Genomic DNA, 23,778 nt, shown 5'->3' with positions numbered 1-23,778 from the left:
TTTCCACCTGGAAATGGAGGGGCTATCTGTATACGGTATAAATTGGGGTAATATGTTTGGGTCCGTCGATACAAGATCAGAGCATGATATGAGAGTTGGCTTTGAGATGTAACATCAGTTCGGGTTCAACCAATAGGATGGAATAAAGCCCGAGGGAACATAAACCGGAGGGACGCTAGTTGACACGAACGCGAGAAATTCGACCAGTAATGGATTTCTCGCCACCCTTTACGCTGTCTGTCACGTTGCCAGCTGTTGTGGAACCAAAGATCATCAGAATCACTATCCCTGTAGCGGATTTAGTTACCATGTATAACTCTAACTCTAGTACTATAAATACAGAGGTGAATCCTCTCATTAGGGATTGGATTCTCGCTTTTTACACATATTTCTTACTCTTGGATCTGTAATCATTAAAACCATTCAAATTCTCTTAAGATTGGCTTGGGTTCGAGGCAAAAAGGCTCCAAGCCGGACCAATTTGCTATGTTCCTCAATTATTAATCAAGGCTATCTCTTTCCTTGCTCTTTACGAATCTTCGCTTGTTATTACTTATTTCATTACTTTCTCAACAAATTACACCACGTATCCTTTAACCGCGTATAAATTTAATTGTTACTTTTTTAAGGGGTAAACAGAGACGATAGACAAGAACAAACCAATAATGACAATTGCAGGATCTGGGGGTAACGCCTCATTTTCGTATTTTTGAGAAATTTCTCAAGCATGCTCTAACTTCTATAAGTCTTAGGACTTAGCGGATTCTTCAACTTCTACAGTGATGAGTGATACGATGACCAACGCGACCAACACAGAGGAACAACTCACCGTAATGATGCAAACTATTTAGGTTTTGAAGAAATTCGTGGAGGACAAACATCTTCAAATATCCTAACTGATGAGCAAGTTAAAACTCTACAGCCTTGGAGAGCTAAATCATAACTCAATACCATAAGAGAAAGATGTTAAATCTACCACCAAATTTCCCAACACTCAAAATAGAAATCAATTTGCTTTATTGGCCATGTTGTTTGTCCAACAGGTGCAAGACATGGTAACAAACACTATTAGAGCTCAATATGACGGACCATCAAAAAGCTCGCTATACTGCTCCAAACATTATACCAACCAGATTGTATATCAACACCAAAGTTGCAACAACTTGTCGGCAAAAGGGAATCTGAGGCAACATATAGCTCATTTCATTGAGACTTACAGTAACGCTAGTACACATGTTGATATTCTGGTTAAGCAATTTGTGTGCTCTTTGAAGAAAATACTTTCGATTGGTATACCAATCTCAAATAAGAATCAACTGACCATTAGGAGCAACTTGAAAAGGAGTTACTCAACCGCTTTTATAGCACACGTTGAATGGTAAGCATGATAGAGTTGACAGCCACCAAGTAACAAAAGGATGAACTAGTGATCACTACATCAACCACCGGCAAACATTGAGTTTAGACTGCAAAAATATCTGTTGTTGAAATGTCTAAGCCAAAGAATGCATTTGGGCCTTGTATACATTCTCCAAGGACTTAAGCCATGAACTTTTGAAGAATTAGCTATACAAGCACACGACATGGAGTTAAGCATCGTGACTCATGGAAAGGATTCACAGTTTTTTATCCAAGGCATGAAGAAAAAGAATTTAAGCTACTATCGAAGCACCAAAATTCACAAACCATGGCGGTAGGAGCAACATTTGTAAAGTCTCCGGTAAACCAAAAACGAAGGAAAAAGTTACAAGTCAATGTAACGGTTCACATTTTTGCGGGCGGGGTTAGCGCTCGGAAAAACTACTTCGAAATCGTTGGTGCTCTTTCAGACTTTGTTTTAAAAGAGTCACCGCCTAATTTTTAGGGAATTAGGAAAGCCAATTTTGAAGGGTTTATTCATACGCCGTGAAAAAACCTTCTTAATCCAAAGTTCTAGGTAAGGGTTCTGGTGATCCGCTAGGGAAGGTGTTAGGCACCCTAGTATTAAGGATCCGTACTATACGGTTGAACTTCGAATTCTAATGTGTGAGTATTTGCATGAACTGTTTATTGAGTGTTTATTTCCCGTAAAAGCCTGTCATGTTGCTTATCATTTTTTTTTTAAAGAATTGAATATATTACCCTTACATATAGGGTACTTAGGTTTGGATTTATGATATCCGGGTATAACTAGTTCCTTTTATATATAAGGATAGTAGTTTTTCTAGGAAAAAAAGATAGAAAGTTTATTTTTATGGTTTGGGTGAATAGGTTTTATTCATGCTTTTACTCACACGTGGACCGGGTCAATCCGTTTAATATATTTTCAAAACATCCTTACCTAATTTTTCTATTAGGCATAAAGTTGGACGTTTTGATTTCTTTTAAGAAAGGGGCTCTTTATATTTTTTGCACGTTTTGCCTTTAAGAAATATGAATCATATTAATGGTCTAGTAACTTGCGCATACGTTCCCTTTAAAAATGCACTCGCTATATATAGATCTATTATTTATAACAAAAGTCCCAAATTTATTTTAAAAGATAAGATCTTTCTTTTAAAATCAATTCTGTTTTAGGAAAAAACAATGCTTTTCTTTATTCGTTTAAATCATGGGCCTTAGCCCAGAAAACATTGACCATGATTTTATTATTTAGAGAAGGCCAAGTGGGTTTTAACCCAAAGAAGCAATTTTGTTTGGGTTTTCTTTTAAAGACAAGCTGTGTGGGCTCTGGCCCAAATTTGCCTTATTTCTAGCCATTTAAAATATGGGCCTTAGCCACGTTTTCTTTAATCACAGATTTATATAAAAACCAAATGGGATTTTTAGCCCAAATAGTGGCTTATGTAAATTTGGTTTTCAAAAGACCAAACTAAGTGGGCTCTGGCCCAAAGAATTTTTCAACAGATATTTTTTCTTGAGAAAAAACTCAGATGGGCTATGGCCCAGAAATGTATTTTTTTCAACCAACTTAAAACCTAGAAAAAGGAAACACTTCAACAGTTTTGAAAAATCAATTTTTTTCGCCTAACTTACTCATCCTCTTAACTTCGTACCATGCGTCATACCATCTCTATTATTTTTTCAAAAACAAAAAAAAACTTTGGTTCGCCATTTATTAAGACCAAAAGCAGTTTGTTTTCTATTTTTTTTTAGTCTTCAAAATCAGTACGCGTTTTTCTAGATTTTCAAAAGAATTTTTGGGTGCTAGAGTCAATCTAAACGGCATATGCATCGTTTTGCCTAAGATGCCTAATTCGCAATATAAGTGATTCCAATAATGTTTGTGGGTTTTTACAAATACGAATACAATACAAGAAACACTTGAACCAAACAGAAAAGACATAAATAGACTAAAGAAAGTAAATTGGGGTGTACCAAACCCCAACCATTTTCACCCATAGTTGGGCCTTCATTTCATTTTTACCTATGTTTGGGCCTTCTTTTCTTCTCTTTTGGACTCAACTACACTTGAAAGAATTTTCCCTATTGGGCCTTTGACCCAATAAGGTGGCTGGACCTCGGCCCAAGTGGCTATGCAGTAGAGAGGGGAAAGAAACAGAAACCCTGGTTAGTTTATATTTTACTGTTCCTATCATACTCATGATATACACACACAATATACACAATGCACTGCTGTTTACAAGTCCTATTCTATACATAAATATGCATGTATACCAGCAACATACCCTATTCATTCATGAGCCCATATGATGTGCATATGTGTTTTCCATGTCCTTAAACTCAAACCCCAAACCTAGGTGGTGGGAAGTCCAAGTCATCACCCCCCTCATTCCTGATTCCGCACAAGTTCCAAGAGGTTTCATGAACCTCCGGCACGGCTGGTCACCAGGGGAAGGCTCAAACTAGACCCCCCTCCCCCTTTCACCTAAACTGCCTCTCAACCAACAATAAACAAGGAAGACACAGATCCACATACATACTCACATGGCCTGGAATAAGTAGGATAGGCCCAATATACATGCATGCAGAGCAATTATAAGTCAACTAGAACAGATGAAGACAACAAGAAAAGAGATGAATAGATTCAGCAGGCAAATTAATCTCATGAACCAAAGCAAAGACATCAAGTATGATTTAAACATGGAAGAAAGAAAGTAATCTGTATGAACATACTGTGGCCTAGACTGGACCTAAAGAAAGTAATCACAACACAGACAATCAAATAGAGATGGCATAGTTCTTATCAGTATTGAATCAGGCATGTATGGCAAAACGTAAATGCACACAAGGACAGGGAAAAACCAACTTCTAGACATAGTACAACACTACAGATTTGGCACTCATAAAGTACATGTAGGGTCACGTAGACAAAAATCTTCAAAGTCCTAGATGTCCTATGCACAGTCCAAGTAAAGGTTCTTGCCTCTCTTTAGGAATTATCTTCTAAAGTCTGAGTGATTTTCACAGAAGATTCAGGAAATAAACAAGAAAAAACCAAAACTGGAATTTGGACAAATGTGACATGACAAATCCAAATAGATAAAAATAAAAACTCTTTTATGGAAATAGCCATCTATTAATATGTTGTTGTATTACTTCTCAGCAGAATCCAGCTAAAAACTCAAGCAAAATGAAAGTCAAACCAGGATCAATTATGGTAAAATGCCAAAGAACTTTCAAGTCTTAATGGTTCTGTGTAGAGGACACCCTTAGGTATAGTAGCTATATTTTCAGACACAACTCGAGCAAGTAGAAGGACCAAAAGTCCCATAGATGCACATAAGATGCACATTTCTTAAGTTCAGAAATTGAGATTCCTTTGGACCTCTTCTCCTTACCCTGTTCTATTGTAGAAAGATTCAAGTTGATTTTAAAGGGATGTACATAACTTAGACAAGTCCACAAATGATGGCCTACTCTTAGTTTTCACTTCTTTAAAACTGGGCAAGTACCACACATCCTTAACTGGTTTTAATGCTGCATAGAGGGGAAAACACACCTATCCAACATGTCAAGTTAGTTCACAAACAATGGCCTACTCTTAGGTTTCACTTCTTTAAAACTGGGCAAGTACCACACATCCTTAACTGGTTTTAATGCTGCACATAAGGGAAAACACACCTATCCAATATGTCAAGTTTAGTCTTTATCTTCTACTTAAACTTTAGACTGATGGACTCAAAACACATTTCAAATGGAAAGCATGACATATTGTCCAAAGTATCACAAAGAAAAGGGTCAAATATATCCCTCAGCCTATACTGCCACCTTGAATGAATGCAAACCACTGATTTCCTCATTTTAAAGTACTATTATGACTTAGGAAACAAAGAGAAAACAGACCATCTTTTAGGCACAAGTTGGAACCACATCAATGCACACAGAACTTATATGAGGATCTAACTCATGAGCCTAACAGAACCAAATGTTAAAGAATCTGTTACATATTATCATATCATCTTCATAAAACTCTTTTGCCTTATTTTTAAAATAAACAGTATTCTTTTTTTTTTTTCTGAAAAAAAGCCTTTCTTTTTCCAGTTTTACTACAATCTTTCAAATCTTCATACATCATCTAAACTAGTCCAACCACTTTTCTTAAGACACATCAAAACAAATACAGCAAGGCCAGGCTATCAATCCTAGTGAACAACCAATAAATGCCCAATACATTTTATTTTTTAGGATCCAATGAACTTAACAAAATGGCAAGGAAACACCAAATGTGTAAAGGTAGGAGGTTGCACCCCTAGTCTATGAAGAATGCCATGACAATCTCTTATTTGGGAAGAAAGAATTTTCAATCCTCTCCTAAGATGTCTTTAAAAGACTTTCCCTATTTAGCCAAGTGGTTTTCAACTCTCATACCTACAATTATAGTCCCTTTTATCACCCTTTAGCACATATCAAAGAATAACTAGGCAATTCACAGGTCAAAGCCAAACATTTTCTCTTAAGCTTTCAACTGATGTTTTCCCTCTTTTCCTATTCTTTATCCTCTTCTTTAACTTAGACTAGAATTATAGGGTCTCTCCTATTCTTTTTCATCTTTAGCCTAGACAGTCAAGGACCATAAATTATTATCACCACATCCTTCACTTATGCACACAGAAAAGAGAACAGAATTCAAAGTCTCAAAACAAAAGCCTCAGTCCCCAAACTATTTAAGACTGGATAAATCAAAACTAAATTGCTTCATTTCACTCTTCTTTTAATATTTCAAACTTGTTAAATTTTGACACTTAAGATCCTTTTACCAAATTAAAACATATACATGAATGAGATGCAACACAGATGCAAGAAATATGGAAAATCAGTCCACTCTCATGGAAAATTTACTTCATCATTTGGATAAAACAACTAATGAGAATAGGACTAACAACAAGAGATCAAAGATAGCAAGACAGACTTTCCTCCTAGACAACTATTTCTTTCCATTTTTTTTATACTTCTCAATTCCAACATAATCACTATCCAAGTTACAGATTTGACAGCCACCTTATTATTTAGTTACTAGTTAGATCAACTCTAATTAATCTTCAAATGGACCTAGTCTTACAGTTCCTAAAGTTAATCACTTCCTTTCATTTTCCCTTTTTACTAGACTCTGAACCTTTGGGAGTAGACCAATTCCAAATGTAAGACTTGTGACATGAACTACACAAAACAGGTAATGGACACCATATAATTAGGCAACAAGTTCAGACAAAAACTAAAGTCTTTGATCAAACCAAGGAAAGAAGAGATTTCACATTAAAGAAAGAAGAGATTTCACATTAAAGAACCTTAATCACATTAGCTCTAGAATTTGCTACAAATCATAGACCATTAGCACACATTTACTACAAGTCATAGACAACCAACACACATTTATCACAAACCACAAACAATTACACACAATCTGACCTACATTGGATGAAAACAATGATCATAGATACTGCCATCAACAGTCTACCAATCTATAAACTCAAAACTGAACCTGATTCCCCTTTAATCTTAGTATTAATTGACAAAACAAACAAACCATTGAACCGATCTTAACTCTTGTTCTATGTGAGCAAGATTATTTAAGAGGGAAGGAAAGGAAAAATAAAATAATCTACTATTATATCTTCAAAGGATCAGCAAACAGATTTAACTCAGACCTAAGTGTTTATTTATTTTCAAAAAGAAGGGAACACGCCAGGAGTTGTGTCAAAACCAATTTGTTAAGTTCAAACATTCATAGTTAAGACTTTGATAAGAGACTTTACTTCTCAAGAGGGTCAGTTCATGACTGATTAGCAAAGTATGTGATTTCTAACTGTAATCACAAGCATATACTACAAGTAAACTATCCACATTCATCTAAATCAACACATAGACTGCCTCATCTCTTTCAAAATAAGTTGAACTTCCCTATGTTGATTCAACTTAGGGTTATAATCAATGAACTAACAAGACATTCAAGACGGAAGGAAAAGGGAAAGAGATTTTTCAAAGTACTTCACACACACTCCTTCACAATAAACATGGATCATTAGGATCACATGAACAAGCAAAGCCAATAGGAGGTTCAAACAACCCAATTTCCAAGTGAGTTCCAACACAAGCATTCACATTAATTCTACTACATCTACCTCAAACAAATCCAGAAGTTAAGCACAGAACTAAATAAGGCAACCCTTAGTTGTAGGAGCCACCATTAACAAGTATCAATCACAAGCCAACTTAAATAATATAAATACACTTAGTCTAGGAAAAATTTTAAGTAACAAAATAAAATGAATAAGGGATTACCTTTTGTGTGCGCAACCAAGAAAAGAATGAATTTGGAAGCCTTTGTGCTTCCAAACCTCAACAACTCAGCCACACACGAAGATAAATGAAGTAAGAACAAATATTTTAACCAAGAAAACCCCCAACTATTTCAGTTTAGGTTTTAAAATTCTTTTACTGAGAAGTTTTCGAAAAATCTAAATTTTTCCAACTTCTTCAACTTTCAAATTTTCCCTATTTTTTCCTTTTTTTTTTCTTTTTTCCGACCTCCATTTTTGTGAGAGTGGGGTTCTATTTATAGAACCCCCAAAATTTCAACTAAGACCAACAACAACGATGTGGGATAAGCCCTCTTTCACAACCAAAACTCAGTAAACAAAGAATCAATGACCCAAATCTAAAAACGTAGCCAACATACGGTCAGATCTGACCCTTCTTGGGTCGATCTGACCCAACAACCATGAACCAATTGTAAAAGGTGAGCAAAAATAACTTAAAAGCAAAAGAAAATTACGATTTTGACTAAAAAAATCTGAAAATAAAGAGTAAATAGAGATTTATACCATATTCGGGTAAAAGAATCATGGAATCGAGTAAAACTTTTAATATTTTCACCACAATGGGCATGCAATATGTCTATGTTAGCAAAGCTCTGTAAACTTGCCATTTTTTGTAGAGAGAGGCGAAGGAAAACTAAGGCGGCTGCTAGAGTTTCACGGAAATAGGGAAGAGAGAGATGAGGGGCAGAGGGTGGGGCTAATTTGAAAAAAAGGAAATGAAATGAAATGAAATAAAGGGTGGGGGGTAATTCTTATTCATTTAAACGAATTGGGCCGGGTCTCAGTCTAGCTTGGGCTGGACTCGGTCCAAATTCTGAATATTAATTAAAAGGCCTTATGGGTTCATATATACACCTATACTTGGTGTATACATATGTATATCTAGTACATAAAAACAAATAATTAGACAAAATATTAAAATTGAAGAAGTTTTAATTATAGGAAAAATTAGGCCGTAATTATTTTATTAAGATAGTTTAAAAAGTTAGTCAAATTGTTAATGGGCCTAAAATGGCCTTAATTAATTATAACCTTGCATGATTATTTCAATTATGGCCTTTTTGGCCTAATTAGCAATTTTTTTTTTAAATTAAATTAAACTGGTTATTTCATATAAAAACATTAACAGGTTGATCTTGCAAAAATAACTCTAATTTATTTAAATCATGAACTGACTAATTTAATTGTGGCCATGGAAAAATATTTATACAAAAAGGATCAATTTTACAATAATTGTCACTTAATTAATTAATTATCCTAATTAAACATTTATGGGCAATTATGCCTATTTTTGACAAATCATGCAAACTATATAAAAAAATCAGAAGTTTAAAGGGTTAAATAGTTAATTACTTAAATTATCTAAATTATTCAAACTTTCAAAGATTAAAAAGAGAATAAAGTATTTGCAAAATTTTTGACTCCTTGACAATTTTAAATAATTAAATAAATAAAGCCCTTCTTCTCTTTTTTTTTTTTTAAATTAATTAATTAAATTCAACAAAATCTCATAAAATATCATGAAAATACTCATTAATTTCTAAATAAATTTATGATGCATGAAAATCCCTTTTATTAATTTAAGGGAATGAAATACTAACCTAGACAATTTATAAAATTCATTTAAAGCTTTCAAAAATGTCAAGCTCATTTTATTTATTATTCGGGGACTCTGAGTGATTGAAATAAATTACGGAAGGTCAAAAATTAGGTGTCAACAGTCAACATCCCCCTTGAAGGAGTTAGAAGCAAAACTGTACTTTTTTTTTTTTAACTCTGATGTCTCTTCCATTCTTGATGAGTTGCTGACCATGAAGGTCATTGAACTTCCTGCATCAAAGCAACTCGATGAAGTGAATAAAGTCAATGATCCCAAGTACTGCAAATTTCATTGCATCGTGAGTCGTCCAACAAAAAAAATAAAAATTCACCTTCCAAGTGGAGTATTTTTCAACTATTAACTGTCACGTAATCATATAATGGTATATTTATTTTAATTTTGTATATCTTCTTGCTTTATCTTAATATACAGTAAATAGTTTATCTCAACTTTTTTTTTAAATGTCTTCCATTGTGCAATGGCTATTTATTTTAATATGTATCTGCAAAGGCTATTTATTTTATTATGTATCTCTTCTTTTTTGGCCAAATTTATTTATAAAAAGAACTTACCCGGAACACCATTTTTTGCTAAATAATTTCTTTTAGCCAAATAATGAGTACCAACTTTGAATTTCTGTTATTTTTTAGATGCAATTGCTATTTATTTCAATCGTGTACTTTTTCTTTTTGCGGACCAAATTATTACAAATAAAAGAAAAATTGGCTAGCGCTTCATGAAATTCAAATTACATGAACTTTTACCAATATTTTAAGTTTTATCTTTTTACTATATTGATATAAGAAGAATTATAGTTTATAGTATTTTTCTGTATAATTTTTAAATATCTAAACTCAAAATCTAAAATATTAAATTAGTCTAATCCAGTTTCTCAGGAAAATTCTATTTAGACTTTTGGACCCTTCACCTCTTTGAATCGCGACCTGACCTAATGCGAGTCGGTCCAAAAACTGGCGGGAAGCACCTTAGTATACATTGCGCGCAGTACTTAGAAGTCTTATTACACCTAAGACCAACTTTAATCACAAAAATACTAAGTAGACTGTTGATGTATCCCACTTTACTATTTTTAGTCAACTTAATTCTCAAGAAAGGAAAAGTGACACATATTTTGAGATAGATGCAAGCATTGACTAATAAAGATAATTTAATGTTTCAATTAAAGTCAACTATAGTATTGACTACTCGTTACATCTACTTTATTTTATTTTTTATAAATGATTGAATTAAATCAAAGGTTGGTAATTGTTATTCGATCCTATATAATACTTAGCTAAATTGAAGCATTTAAATATTTTAATTAAAGTCAATCATAGTGTTGACAACTTATTACATTCATTGAATCAATAGTTATCAAACTTGTTTTACCTAATCTTATATAATACTTAGCTAAATTGAACCAGTCTAATATTTCAATTAAAGTCAACCATAGTGTTTAGTACTTGTTACATGCACTATTTTGTTTAAAAGAAAATTTATTGAATTAAATTAAAACTTGCTAATTATTACTCAATTATATCTAATTTTTAGCTAAATTAAGATAATTTAATGTTTCAGTTAAAGTCAACTAGCTGTGGCAGCCATGGCTGTGCCCTCAAGCCTTAGATTAGATTATGTTCTAGTTGATTCATTTTTTGTCCCAACCATAGTGTTAAAACTACTTGTTACATAATTTTTTTTTTAAATTGACGGAAGTATGAACACTTGGCAATTTTTTGGGGGAAAATTTCATAAATGTACAATTCATTGACTTATATTGCAAAAATATAGCCCAAAAACACTTTTATTCAATGTTATTATACTTATATACAAAAGATAGATACATTATGTCTATGTGTGTATGAAAGTGTATAATGTGTATGTATATACACTAAAAGATATAATTGTACAATATTATACACAAAAATAAGCACTTATACACATTTATAGACATTTTTACATTTACAATATTGTATAAGTGGGTATAAACATAGATCTAGACTGATTTTGAATAAGAAATTGCACTTTTATATTAGATAGATACATTATATCTATAGGTGTATAAAATGTATAATAGTGTCCAAGAGGTGTGTATATGGGTGTTTACACAACTCTTATACACTATTATAAAAATATTATACACAAGCTAACTCCAACACCACTAACGACGGAGCAGCAACGGCTACCAGCCATTGCCGGAGTTCCGTTTTCGAGGGAACTCCAGCACCACCAACGATGTCCGAGGAGCAGCAACGGACTTTCTCCCTCTCCGTTCATCTTTATCTCTCCCTCAACGAGATCACGCTGGAGCTCTAGCCAAAACCACCAGCCACACACCTCGCTCCACCACCACTAGATCTGAATGGATTTTCCGGTGGTTCAGAGAGAGGTGGCGCGGCAGAGAGCGTGTGAAAGAGAGAGAGAGCGAGAAAGAGGAGGAGAAAGGAGTGAGTCATTTTTTGTAAGATTTAAAAAGGTTAGTCAATTTTGATAGCTTTGTTATCCTAATTAACATACAATGTAATTATTCCTTTTTTTATTTTTTATATTCTAATCTAATACTAAGCTAAATTAAACTAATTCAATTTTGAACTGACCCACAAAACAAAACATTCAAAAAACATCAATTTTTCAAGGATCATAAAAATCAAGGAAGAATTCTAATTAGAATTAAAGAAAAAAACGAAGTCTTATCTTTATGTTATTTTGGAAACCATGTCTTATTAACTGGTACAAAGTTGGTGAGAAGCATCTGATCACCACTATCATGATTGTTATAAGAAGAAGGAAAAACATTCTTGAGACATTGGATTGGCTTGAGTTTCTTCAACATGTCAACAATATGTTGCATATGATAATTATCTGATTTGTTCAATGAAGACATTTTTGGAGTAGTATTTTTTTAAAAAAAGGCATGCAAAAAATTATCTAATCAATGTATTGGAAAGAAAAATAATAATTACATTGAGGAGAAAGTAAAATTTGAAATTTTCATCTATTCTTTTTCATAAAAAGGTATTTTTGATATAGGAAATATAATAAGCTACTATTATATAAAAATCGTGTGAAGTTATTTTTAATGCCCAAAATTCATACTTTAATGTCCCCATTTGTACCCGTTTGTGGCAAAATGAGTAATGCCCAATTAAAATATGATAAAATCTTTTTACCACACTATTTTGGACATAATAATCTAAAATGAGTAAATTCATATGATTATTTAGGTCAAATTCAATAATTTATGCTTACTTAATGTCATTTCTATCTTTTCTTCCTCAAGCTTATCTTAATTTAAAATTATACAATAGAAGTTATGATAATTTTTATATAAATATAATCAAGTTTGGGTCAATTTGATGTGACAATTTAGCAACTCTCATTAAAATATTGTCTGTTGGTCGTTGCAGTCTCACTCGAATGGTGAGCCATTTAGGAAATTGTGCATTTAGACGCCAGATAAAGACATCAACTCCATCATATAGAGTGGCAGGATACGTCACGTAACAGAAAAGTGGAAGGAAAAAAGAAAAAAAAGGAGGAAAGTGATCAATTGAAGCAATCAAGAACGCAACTCAAGATTGAAACGAATTATCATTAAAGAGGGTTGGTGTTAATTTGGTCTTTTGCTTTGTTGGTCAATACCAACCAAAAAAGATTTATTGAGCTTGTGTGAATTAGATTGAATTCTGGTTAAGATGGCTATGATGAAGAGGCCTTTACAGTGTATGTTGTTGACAAGGATTTGCATGAGAAGAAGTTTTAGTGCTCTTCCTCAAGGAAACTCATCTTCCCCTTCTCAAAATCTCATCAACCTGGAGAACGACTGCAGTGCCCACAAGTAAAATTTCTTGGTTTTCATTAGTTATCTGGCACTCTTTTTTTTTTTTTTTTAAAGGTTACATAGTCCATTTTCTGGTACTCCCTCGGTACCAATTTATTTGATATTTTTTTCTTTTCGAGAGTCGAGTCAATAAATTCATATATCTTTTAAATATTTGGTGGCTTATAATACTTTTTACGTAATTTTTAAATATTTAAATTTTATTTCGAAAAATTTAAAGATGGTATGTTCAAACACACGGTCAAAGTTAAAAAAGTTTGAATCTCGTAATTTGTTTGACATAAGTTTATGGGCTTCTTCTGTTTTCCAAAATCATTCTCTTTTGTAGTTTTTCTCTTTTTTAACTCCCTCCCTTTCAAAATAAGAGGTGTGTTGAGCTCGACACACTCCTTAAGAAAACTACTACTTCCTTGGGAAGTAAGATTTATTTATACCAACTTACCCTTAATAATACAAGATGTACTAGCGGTTTAGTAGTTTTTTGGTTACTTAAAACTCTCTTTATTTAAATAAGGGTAAAATTGGAACAACATTATTAATGCTTTCTCCATTATGTGAAACAAAGGGAGGGAGTAGTGGTAATTTTTGTTTGCCTGTGATTGGCACTGTTAAATAAATGATGATTTAGGTAATTGAAATGAATGTCTGCTTAATATCATCCATTAGTCTCTGCTTGCCCACTTGTCTTATAGCCTGTTTCTGAAAGTCAAAAGTACTTATTTTAGAAAGCTGAGGTGTTTGACGAAGTATTTAGAGAAAAAATAATTGCTTTTGAGCACTAGCAGAAACTGTTTTAGAAGCTAAAAAAATAATTTTCCCTAGAAGCACGTTTGGCATATTGGTCAGCTACAAAGTGGCAGTCCGGGCACTAAGCTCCCACTATGCGCGGGGTCCGGGGAGTCAACTATAAAGTATTGCTGTAATATTTTTTCAATTGATTAGTCAAACACAAACTGCTGCTCTCTAAAGCACTTATGAAAAACACTTCTGACAAAAATTACTCCCTCCGGTTCAAAAAGAGCGTCCGCTTAGCCTTTATTTTTTTTGGTTAAAAAAGAATGTCCACTTACCAAATCAAGAAAGAATTAACCTTACTTTTCCAATTTTGCCCTCATTAAGTATTAAGTGATCAAATCCTAATACCTATTTAATTAGGGGTAATTTAGTCAAATTACTTATTTTTGCGTAGGAGTTAATATTTTCTTAAGGAGTGTGCAAATGGCTAAGTGGACATGCTTTTCGAACCGGAGGAAGTACTTTTCAAGCAAATTTTGAAAGTTTGGTCAAACGGGCTATTAGTTAGTTTTTTTTTTTTTTTTTTTTTTAAGGCTCTTAAGAGTTGATTACGGTGTTTGTCTGTTTTGCCCTGAGAACTTGGTTCCTGTTAAACATCCTGTAGAGTGTATTTTATATGTTAATTCCCCTTGTTGTTCCCTTCTACTTCTTGCAAGTTTATCCGCCATTAGTTAGATGTTCTGTAAGTTATACTGTTGTGTGGTACTTGACATTCCTAAATCATAATGCATCAATTGTATGGCCTATAATTCTGAGCTTAGTCTAACGTACAGCACGGTAATTAGGTATTCCCAAGTCCTGGGAGAGCTCATTCGAATCGATTGGGCTTCGTTCCGGGTAGTGTTTAGTCATAAGCCTGTCTCTTTTGGTCTTCACTTGTCTGCTTCCGTTCCACTCCTTTCCAACTCATTTCTCCGCTTCAACAATTTCAACACCGCGCCCCTTCTCCAGCTCCTCTAGGGACTTTACAATTTCATTTAGGCGATAACGGAATGAATGCAGCTATTTCAGAGGGTATATTTAGATTCTCAAAAGCAGACGCAGCGCTCCTGGTCCTAAAGAACCAGACACTCTAGTTATAGTGGATAGGTATACTAGAAGTTGCAAAACTGCAAGTGCTAGTGCACGCTAGTCAATCAGTAGTTCAATTTGTTGATCTTTAAGGCATTTAAAGTACAGGCACAGTGAATTAATTATTTCAATCCTAGTGTGGTTCCTTGCACTTCAACATTGACCAACATGCCACGGAAGTGTACTGGTATCATTAGGAGTTCGCTATTCATAATGAAAAAGAATGAAGTACTTTATAGGCATGCTTCTTGAACTGAGTTCTTCTTCTTCTTCTTTTTTTTTTTTTTTGTTTTTTTTTTTGATTGGTGTACTGTGAAGTTAAGAGCCCCGTTGAACTGTGAGAACTGGAGATGAGAGATTTCGAGTGATCCCATTACCCCTCTATTCAGAAATAGGGAAATAAGAACACCAAGGGGTTGACAAAATATAACTGGTTTGTTATTATGATGCGGTCATACTGCTGCTGATATTTTCAATGAGATTTATTGTAGGAGGCTATTTACAGTAGTGAAAAGTGAACAACTAAGATGCATTAACTTTGTGGTCAACTGCTCATGCTTTCAGTAGGAAAAGGTTTCCCTATTAATTGTGCACTTAATGAGTGATTATATCTCGGATTTCTGGCCGCTTTCTAGCAATGGCTTTTCCAATGAGTAAAACTTAGTCAAAGGGATCCTTGTAAGAGAGTTGAACTATGGGAAATCTCTGCTTTGTCTGATGCAATGTTTAAATCCAGAATTCATGTGGCTTCTGAACCACTAATCTTTTGGATCGACTCATTGGTGTGATCTAATTTATCAGGTAGAAATGTTTGTTTTTTGCATTTAGTTTTTGTTAGAATCAGGAGTTCGGGTAGTGCGTAATTAGGCAAGTAAGTCGATGCAACTAAAGCAAATGAAAGAGGTGCACAATTTATGCAGTTTGGTCAATAAGAGATCTATGTCCATGGTGGAGAGGACCACTTCACTATTTCATCAAGTATACAAAAGTGAAATTAGCTGCAAGTTTAACAAATTGCAGCTAATATTTCAAAGAAATTCTTTCTTGCGAGCGTTGCTAATGTGACAGCCGAGCATGTTACTTTTGTTATTTAACAAACAAATTAGAGCATGTTACTTTTGTTATTTAACGAACAAATTAAAACTTATGTGGGTGGTATAGCGTTGGAAATACTGATTTTTCTGACTGAATTGCAGTTACCATCCGATTCCTATTGTTTTTTCTAAAGCTAAGGGTTCATCCGTCTGGGATCCAGAAGGGAAAAAGTATCTTGATTTCCTCTCAGCTTATTCTGCTGTCAATCAGGTAAAAAGAGAAAGAGAAATTATTGGAACATCTTGGTATTTGTTATTGAGTATTTCCTAAATATAGGTAGAATCAACTTTGTAGTATTCTTTATCGGGCTTCTAGCATGCACTTGCCAACTCCATAGTTCGTGTTAATTCATTCGAAGAGTTGAAGGGAGGTGTTGTGGCCATTCTTCGCATGCCATGCTCACCTGGATGTACATTTATATACTCACGACATTGTAGGACATGCAGTTCAGGGCTCTTGGTTTCATTTATCCACTTTGCTAGGTTCATATTACCAATTATTTCCTCCACCTAATATGTTTGACATAATTGTCTTGGCAGAGATATAAAGCAGTCAACTTGTCTTACTTAATATATGCTATTAGCAAAAGAAACTAGTAAAGTAGTTGATGACGTTTATTCACTTTATCAGGTTCATTTATCGTTAATTGATTCCTTTCTGAAATAGTTATATCCACACAAATAGGGTGCTAAAAGTAAGGTTTTCAAAGATTAAGTCTTCAGAGCTTCCAAAATTCCATAAGCGTGTCTTACATTCATACTTCTCTGTATGCACCAAAAAATTAAATGTTTAAACAACTATGATTTACCCTGTACACAGCACTGCCTTGTCATATGATTTACCCTGTACACGGCACTACCTTGTCCTTCAAGACACTTCCTGTATATCTCTTTCTACATTTCCATATTATGCAAATGAGACTATTTTACCGCATTTTCCTGAATGCCTTTGGGGCTCTACAGCCCCTCCACATGGTAAGCGTTGATGGACTTCTCTAGGCATCACTCTTTGCATTTCAAATAATGCCACAAACATATTCTACATCTCCATAGCTGTACCACAACCGAATAGTAGGTTTCCGGTCATTTCCTACTCTTGCACACATCACACAGAAATAATGAAGTGATCATCCTCTTTAGGTTATGAAAAGAAATCTACCTTTAGTGATGCTCATTTTCCACACCCCTTTCATCTAAGCACTGAGGTTGAAAATGCAATTTGACTTGATCTAATATTTGTTATAGTATCTAAGTGTTATCTTTGATAAGGTATTCGTTACACGATGGTTTAATTTTCATTTAATAAATGGATTTGAATTCTTGAAATATGAAGAAAGTGGAGGATCCTATTTTGATGAGTGTATTAAATATTGTCAGGTCACATAGATTAGAATAGAGAAGTACTGAATTAAAGTTCAATTTTATTTTCAGGGACACTGTCATCCAAAGATCATGAAAGTATTAGCTGAACAGGCTCAAACGCTCACTCTCAGTTCTCGTGCCTTCTATAACGATAAGTTTCCAGTATTTGCAGAATGTATAACCAGCATGTTTGGATATGATATGGTGCTCCCTATGAACACTGGTGCAGAAGGAGTAGAAACAGCTCTTAAGCTGGCAAGGAAGTGGGGTTACATGAAGAAAAGAATACCAAAAAATGAGGTAAAGAAAATATACCTTACTACTTCATGCATCCAGTTTTTGTCAGAAACTCAAACTTTAGCAGCTTCTCAGCAGTTTACCTTATTAATTGGGTTCACAAATTAGTTAAGTTATAGATAGATCTCTTAGAGTGCGTATATGAAAAACAATATCCTCTCCCCAATTAAGTTATCCCAAGTCTTACAGAAGTTTCCGGTTGTTATGTAAATGTTATGAAAGTTGAATCCTGAACCTGCTGCATCCAGCTTTGTGGTGCATTCCAACTCTGAGATTCAAGTCAACTGTAGGTTTCCTGTCATACATAATTGAACTCCACCTCAAAGTTCCCTAACGACCCCATGAAATGCCATGTCCTCTTTATTAAGATTGACCCGAATGTCTGTCTAGACTTTTCTGTATATATTGGTTAACTTTTTCATTTGCAGGCTATAATTGTCTCATGCTGTGGATGCTTCCACGGTCGGACATTGGCTGCAATCTCCATGAGTTGTGACAATGAAGCTACTCGTGGTTTTTGGCCCCTATTACCTGGACAACTAAAAGTTGATTTTGGAGACGCTGTTGCCCTTGAAAAATTATTTAAAGGTACATAAAGGTCGTGCCTGTAAAGGTGATGGATCGATCTTGGCAAAGTAACGGTGGTCAAATACATACTTCCTAATTGCAGACATAGTAGAAGCTCATTGTTTTTCACTATTTTATGGTTTTCAGAAAAAGGAGATCAGATAGCTGGCTTTTTGTTTGAACCAATTCAAGGAGAGGCTGGGGTATGTGTATTCTTCAACCAAAGTTACCCTTTAGAAATATATAGTGCATATATGATCATATCTAATATATTATAACAAGAAACAATTTACAAATATTTGCTTGTAGTGAGAGCTGCCTAAACTCGGCCTGAAATCACTGTTGGTATTTTCAGTCTTTTCCATGGCCTTTTATTTCTTTCAAAAAAATGTTTTGTTCGTGCCACCTGGTAAGGGCACTGCATGTGGGAAGATAATAAGGTCTTGTCACTGTATGTTTATTGTCACTTGTCCTGATGGAAAAAATATTTGTGCTTACTATGTTACCACACATGATATTGGTACTCCTCTCCAGGTTATAATTCCGCCGAAAGGTTACCTGAAGGTTGTTAGAGATCTTTGCTCAAAGTACAATATTTTGATGATTGCTGATGAAATACAAAGTGGCTTGGCACGCTCTGGTCGATTGCTGGCTTGTGATTGGGAGGAAGTTCGTCCAGATGTTGTTGTAAGGACTGTTATAGTTCTTATAAGAAGACAATTAAAATTTCTTGAACATATTTTACTAGCTTGAGTCTTTGTGATCATGCTCCTAAATTTTGAATATGTGCTGTGCAGATATTGGGGAAAGCATTAGGTGGTGGAGTCTTGCCTGTGAGCGCTGTACTTGCAGATAAAGATGTTATGCTTTGCATTCAGGCTGGAGAGCACGGAAGGTTGCAAATTGCTATATGAGAAGTTCTCATAACTACTTGTTAATTTGTTTGACTTGCAGTTGATTTCAGATAGAGTTTGTTACTTTTAAAAGAGCAAGTTATGGATTCCGAATAACTTTCTCGGGTTCATTTGACTTGCACAATTCTATGTTTTGATATCAATGATGCTTCAAAAAATAATAAAACGATGGTGTGCGTTTTAATGGATAAAAATGCTTTTAATAGCTTTATGGCTTATGAAGGAGATAAAAGAACAAAAAAGATACTAGAACCTGGAGGAGTAGGCTTAGTCGATAGTTTAGTCAAGGCTATCAGGGTAACAATTGCTTGTAATTCTTCTTCATTGTAGAAAATGCCAAAGATTTTATTCTGATTCTTGTCAGCATTGATGTCCAGTTTCTTTCCTCTATAGTTATACTAGTAATCGTAGCTAGTCAAGGCACCAGCTAGCAATGTGGACAACCAGTTTTGATCGTCCAATAGCTCTGATTTTAAGGTGAAAAGATTTTACAAACTAAAACCATATTATGTTCCGGTTCTTCTAGTTCAGTAGATGTATTTGAAGCAAAAGTATGTTAAATTTTAACTCCTGCTCTGTGTTATTTTTACCCTTATGATTTTATTGACTTGCTATATCCCTACCATAGATCACTGCAGCCAACGACTATCTGGATGTTTTCTAATTCTTTACATTAATTTGTCTCTGTTTCATGATACATGCCTTTTTTCTTTTCTATCACATCAGCACATTTGGGGGGAATCCTTTGGCCAGTGCAGTTGCAATTGCATCTTTAGACGTGATTAGAGACGAAAGACTTGCAGAGAGGTATCAAGTTCCTTGCGTTACACCAGATCCTGCATTTATGTTTCTTGATAATCAGCAAATGTCTGTATCAATCTTTATAAATGGTATCTTTGATAATAGATCTGCTCAAATGGGAGAGCAGCTTAGACATCAGCTGATGAAGATTCAGCAGCAATTTCCTCATTTCATAAAAGAAGTTCGAGGGAAAGGCCTATTCAACGCTGTGGAGCTAAATAGCAAGTCCTTATTACCTGTGACAGCTTATGACATATGTATGAAACTGAAGGAGAGAGGAATTCTTGCTAAGCCAACTCATGACTCTATAATACGCTTGACTCCCCCGTTATCAATGAGGTATGCCCTTTTTTCTTAAATCTTATAGTTGCTTCCCCTTTATTAGCGGAGATAGCATCATCATTTCTTGTGAGAAAGCGACGAACCTAGCAGTGATCAGCTCAGAATCATCAGTTGTATAATCCTCTCTCTTTCCTATTTTTTTAAACGGAGAATGATTCCTGTTATAACTTGAAGACAAATTTTCTTCACCTCCAAATATTCCAACTTCAACTCATTTTCTGTGGTGTCCCTACATATTTAATCATTCTTTTCACCGTTCCTTTCCGTTTGAGGAGAATGTAGAAATTTCTCTTCCTCAATTTCACTGAGTTGCAGCTAGCTACATTAGATGGAAGTAGTTCCTAACTCTTATCTAATATCCTTGCGGTATATCCATATGTGGTTGTAGAAAATTATTCTATTGGCTTTGTTATAAGTGAGAATTCATATCCTTCAGAAACTGAAATATATGAATGTTTATGTCAGCGAGAAGTAGCATGTTAAACTTGTAGGACCATGTAGCTATGTCATTTACAAAAGTCACCATTAATACAATTAAACCTTGCTTCTGTTCCAGGATAATGGTTATATTGCTGCTTTTCAATTTAAAGTATGGTAAAATTGTTCACTTTTCTAAAAAATGAAATCAAATAAGTAACTTTCATCCCATAACATAACTCTGCATTCTAGTTTAAATTATGGAATGCAAATACTATCTCAATGTCAACTTATATCGCTGATTGCTCAATGATGTGGTGAATGAATTATTTGTTTTAGACAATTGACCTTCCATTTTCAATTGTTATGAAAGCTGGTTGTTAATTTTGCATGGGGTAAAACTTGAAATAAGAACTCAAATTATACATTCAGAAAGTTTCTGTTGTTTCCCCAACAAAGTCAGCTCATACGACCCAAACCCTGTATCTAACAACTAGCAGTCTTCTCATTTAATCTAAGTGTAAAGGTCGTAATTAGATTTTACTCTACGAATTTGTGAAACTTCAAAGTATAATATTCTGTGTTTTAAACTCATTTGGAAAATTTTAGAATATTCTGGGGTCTGGGGTCTGTGTTTGATCTGACTTTTTTTATGCTTTTATGCTTTTCTTGAGCTGAGGGTCTTTCGGAAACAGCCATCCTACCTTGGTAGGAGTAAGGTCTGCGTACACTCTACCCTCCCCAGACCCCACGATGTGGGATTTCACTGGGTGTTGTTGTTGTTGTCTGTTTTAATAAGGTGGGTACAAGATGATGTAATTACACTAGTAATGGAAGGCAACTGCCCTATGTTTTCAGCACATATGTGCCTTTTCAGGAAAGTAAAAAGAGAAAATTATGTAACTAGCTGGTCCACTAAATATGTTTGCATTTGCTGCAGAGTCATGTAGTAGTTGCTCTTCTTGTTGTCAAATTTACGATATTTGCTCCCAATTCAGTTGAGAATATGCTGTTTTAGCTCGCCCCTTAATGCCACATCCCCATGCTGTGTCACGTCCCAGCTGCACATAACAGCAGTACTAATCATTCGTTGCTCCTCTCATAACCTCTCTGCCGTAGTCTTTTTCTTATATTCGTTAGTGGTTGTTGCATGTGGATTGTCATATCTGTATTGTTTTAGAATGTTTTCTCTTTATGATTTCCTAAGTGGAGAACCCAGGAAGATCATTTGATTATCTACTATGCAAATAGAAATTCAGGCACCTATGAAGTTTAACAGTTGAGTTTAGCTATCCCTACCACTTAGTAAGCAGGAAATCACTAGGCAATTGTCCCCATCTGAATAATTATCATCCATCTGAATCTCTTCTTATATTATTTAATTTGGGAGTTCTCCAGCAATATTGCGCTAATCTCCATCTAACTTAGCTAGGTTAGGTATCGGTTTGGTCTTTCCCTTTTCAGCTTCAAATTAATTGCTGATTTTAATGCCATTGAAGTGCTGTTGTATGCTTAATTTGGTATCAAATTTGAAATCAACGAAGAGCATAGTGAGGTAAGTCATTGAGGAAAAATGATCAAGCAGTGTAGAGAAGCAATGCATTTGTCACCATTTGGTTTGTCTTGGCCCTGAATCTTTAACTGTGGACGTGGAGCCACATATTCAACCTCGTTGCTTTTCTTTTCCATTTCAATCTATCCCATTGTTTTATTCCTCGTTCAATCCCCTGTTCTCTTTAAACAGCTGGTCCTCTTTTTTATCGTATAGGGTAAACAGAGTACCCCCCCCCCCCCCCCCCCCCCGGCACCCCTGTGTAGGACATTTTATTAAGGGATAATTACACTTTTGGACCGCTCAAAAGAATAATAGCTAGCAAATGTATAGGTTTTTGTATATTAAGTATAAATAGACATATTGTATACACAAAATATACATAATCAAGTGTGCAGGTTTTGTATATTAGGGCTAGCGCCCATAATTAGTTTCGGCGACGGGCCAAAAACGAAAAAAGCCCTTTTATTAAATTCTTGAACATGAAAGGTACTTCCTAATGGGAAAAGTAAGACAAGTGAATGTTTCCTTTAAGAAGATAGCAGTAGGCTCGGTTCATTATGTGATTCTTATAGATGTAAATCTTAAAGTTTATGTGATCGCTACAACACCGATATACCATTCAATTGTGTTATTGCTGTATTAACAGTTTAGAGGAGCTCCAGGAAGGCTCCAAGGCACTGCATGATGTTTTGGAACATGATCTACCAAAGATGCAGAAAGAGAAGCCACCAACAGTCTCCCATGCTACCTCCAGTGTGTGTGATCGGTGTGGCCGTGACTTATATGGCTCTTCATAAGATCTTGTAAGGTAGTTTTCATAAATAGCAGCAGTAGGTCCCTCTTCTTTTTATACAGGATACATTTCATATCCACCGATACATTTACCTTTACGTCACGGTAGAAACTATCATCACATTATGCACAATCAACTATTAGGTGTCAGTTAAAACCACTGTCTGTACCATGCTAGAAATCAGAGCCTAACTAGTTCTAGTGGTGTGGTGTCAATGGTACGGTTCGGTCGATTAATTTATAGAATTTATACCATACTAATTTTTCGGTTATTTTATTTTGTATAATCAAAATTAGAGTTTTCAAAACCGTCCCATTATCTCGGTTTTTCTTCGGTATCGGTTCGGTTCGATTAATTTTTGGTATTTTGAAAGGTCACCTAATGGTCGATTCAATACAAAAAACTAATTGAAGTTATGAATTATTATTAAGTTTTTGCTTAATAATCAAATAGTTAGAAACAAAATTGAAATGCAATATTCGATAAGTCTCATTAATGAATGTCACTACTAAATGTAAGTATAGAATATCAATATCACAGAAAAAAATGTTAAAGATAAGAACTATATT

The 23,778-nt window shown here is 34.5% G+C and overlaps 1 protein-coding gene and 1 long non-coding RNA gene across 3 annotated transcripts; one reads left to right on the top strand and one right to left on the bottom strand.

The window, feature by feature from the left end:
* Window positions 1-3,241: 3,241 nt before the first annotated feature.
* Window positions 3,242-8,456, bottom strand: LOC132611299 (uncharacterized). Its single transcript, XR_009571534.1, has 2 exons — window positions 8,265-8,456; window positions 3,242-3,513 (listed from the first exon to the last, which is right to left on the bottom strand). It is a non-coding gene; the product is annotated as an uncharacterized LOC132611299 (long non-coding RNA).
* A 4,335-nt stretch (window positions 8,457-12,791) lies between these two features.
* LOC132609184 (ornithine aminotransferase, mitochondrial) lies at window positions 12,792-23,516 on the top strand. 2 transcript variants are annotated; one of them, XM_060323050.1, is made up of 10 exons: window positions 12,792-13,198; window positions 16,264-16,372; window positions 17,593-17,823; window positions 18,249-18,408; window positions 18,535-18,590; window positions 18,922-19,074; window positions 19,185-19,282; window positions 20,028-20,108; window positions 20,208-20,441; window positions 23,063-23,516. In XM_060323050.1, the coding sequence occupies exons 1-10, from the start codon at window positions 13,056-13,058 to the stop codon at window positions 23,211-23,213; spliced, it is 1,416 nt and encodes a 471-aa protein (XP_060179033.1). In that variant the 5' UTR covers window positions 12,792-13,055; the 3' UTR covers window positions 23,214-23,516. The 2 variants fall into 2 exon arrangements, with proteins under 2 accessions (XP_060179033.1, XP_060179034.1); XM_060323051.1 differs by lacking the exon at window positions 16,264-16,372 and having other exon boundaries at window positions 13,060-13,198.
* The last annotated feature ends 262 nt before the right edge of the window (window positions 23,517-23,778 follow it).

The sequence above is a fragment of the Lycium barbarum genome, chromosome 9 (genome assembly GCF_019175385.1).
Source record: "Lycium barbarum isolate Lr01 chromosome 9, ASM1917538v2, whole genome shotgun sequence".
Lineage (NCBI taxonomy): Eukaryota > Viridiplantae > Streptophyta > Magnoliopsida > Solanales > Solanaceae > Lycium > Lycium barbarum.
The sequence above is the reverse complement of the archived record's forward strand: the minus strand, read 5'-3'. Positions and strand labels throughout refer to the sequence as shown.

What these genes read in the sequence shown, in the direction of transcription:
- LOC132609184 (XM_060323050.1), top strand. Translation starts at nt 13,056, where the DNA reads ATGGCTATGATGAAGAGGCCTTTACAGTGTATGTTGTTGACAAGGATT. An exon ending in AACGACTGCAGTGCCCACAA is followed by an intron (nt 13,199 to 16,263) that starts GTAAAATTTCTT and finishes ACTGAATTGCAG; the next exon opens with TTACCATCCGATTCCTATTG. An exon ending in AAGTTCGTCCAGATGTTGTT is followed by an intron (nt 19,075 to 19,184) that starts GTAAGGACTGTT and finishes TGTGCTGTGCAG; the next exon opens with ATATTGGGGAAAGCATTAGG.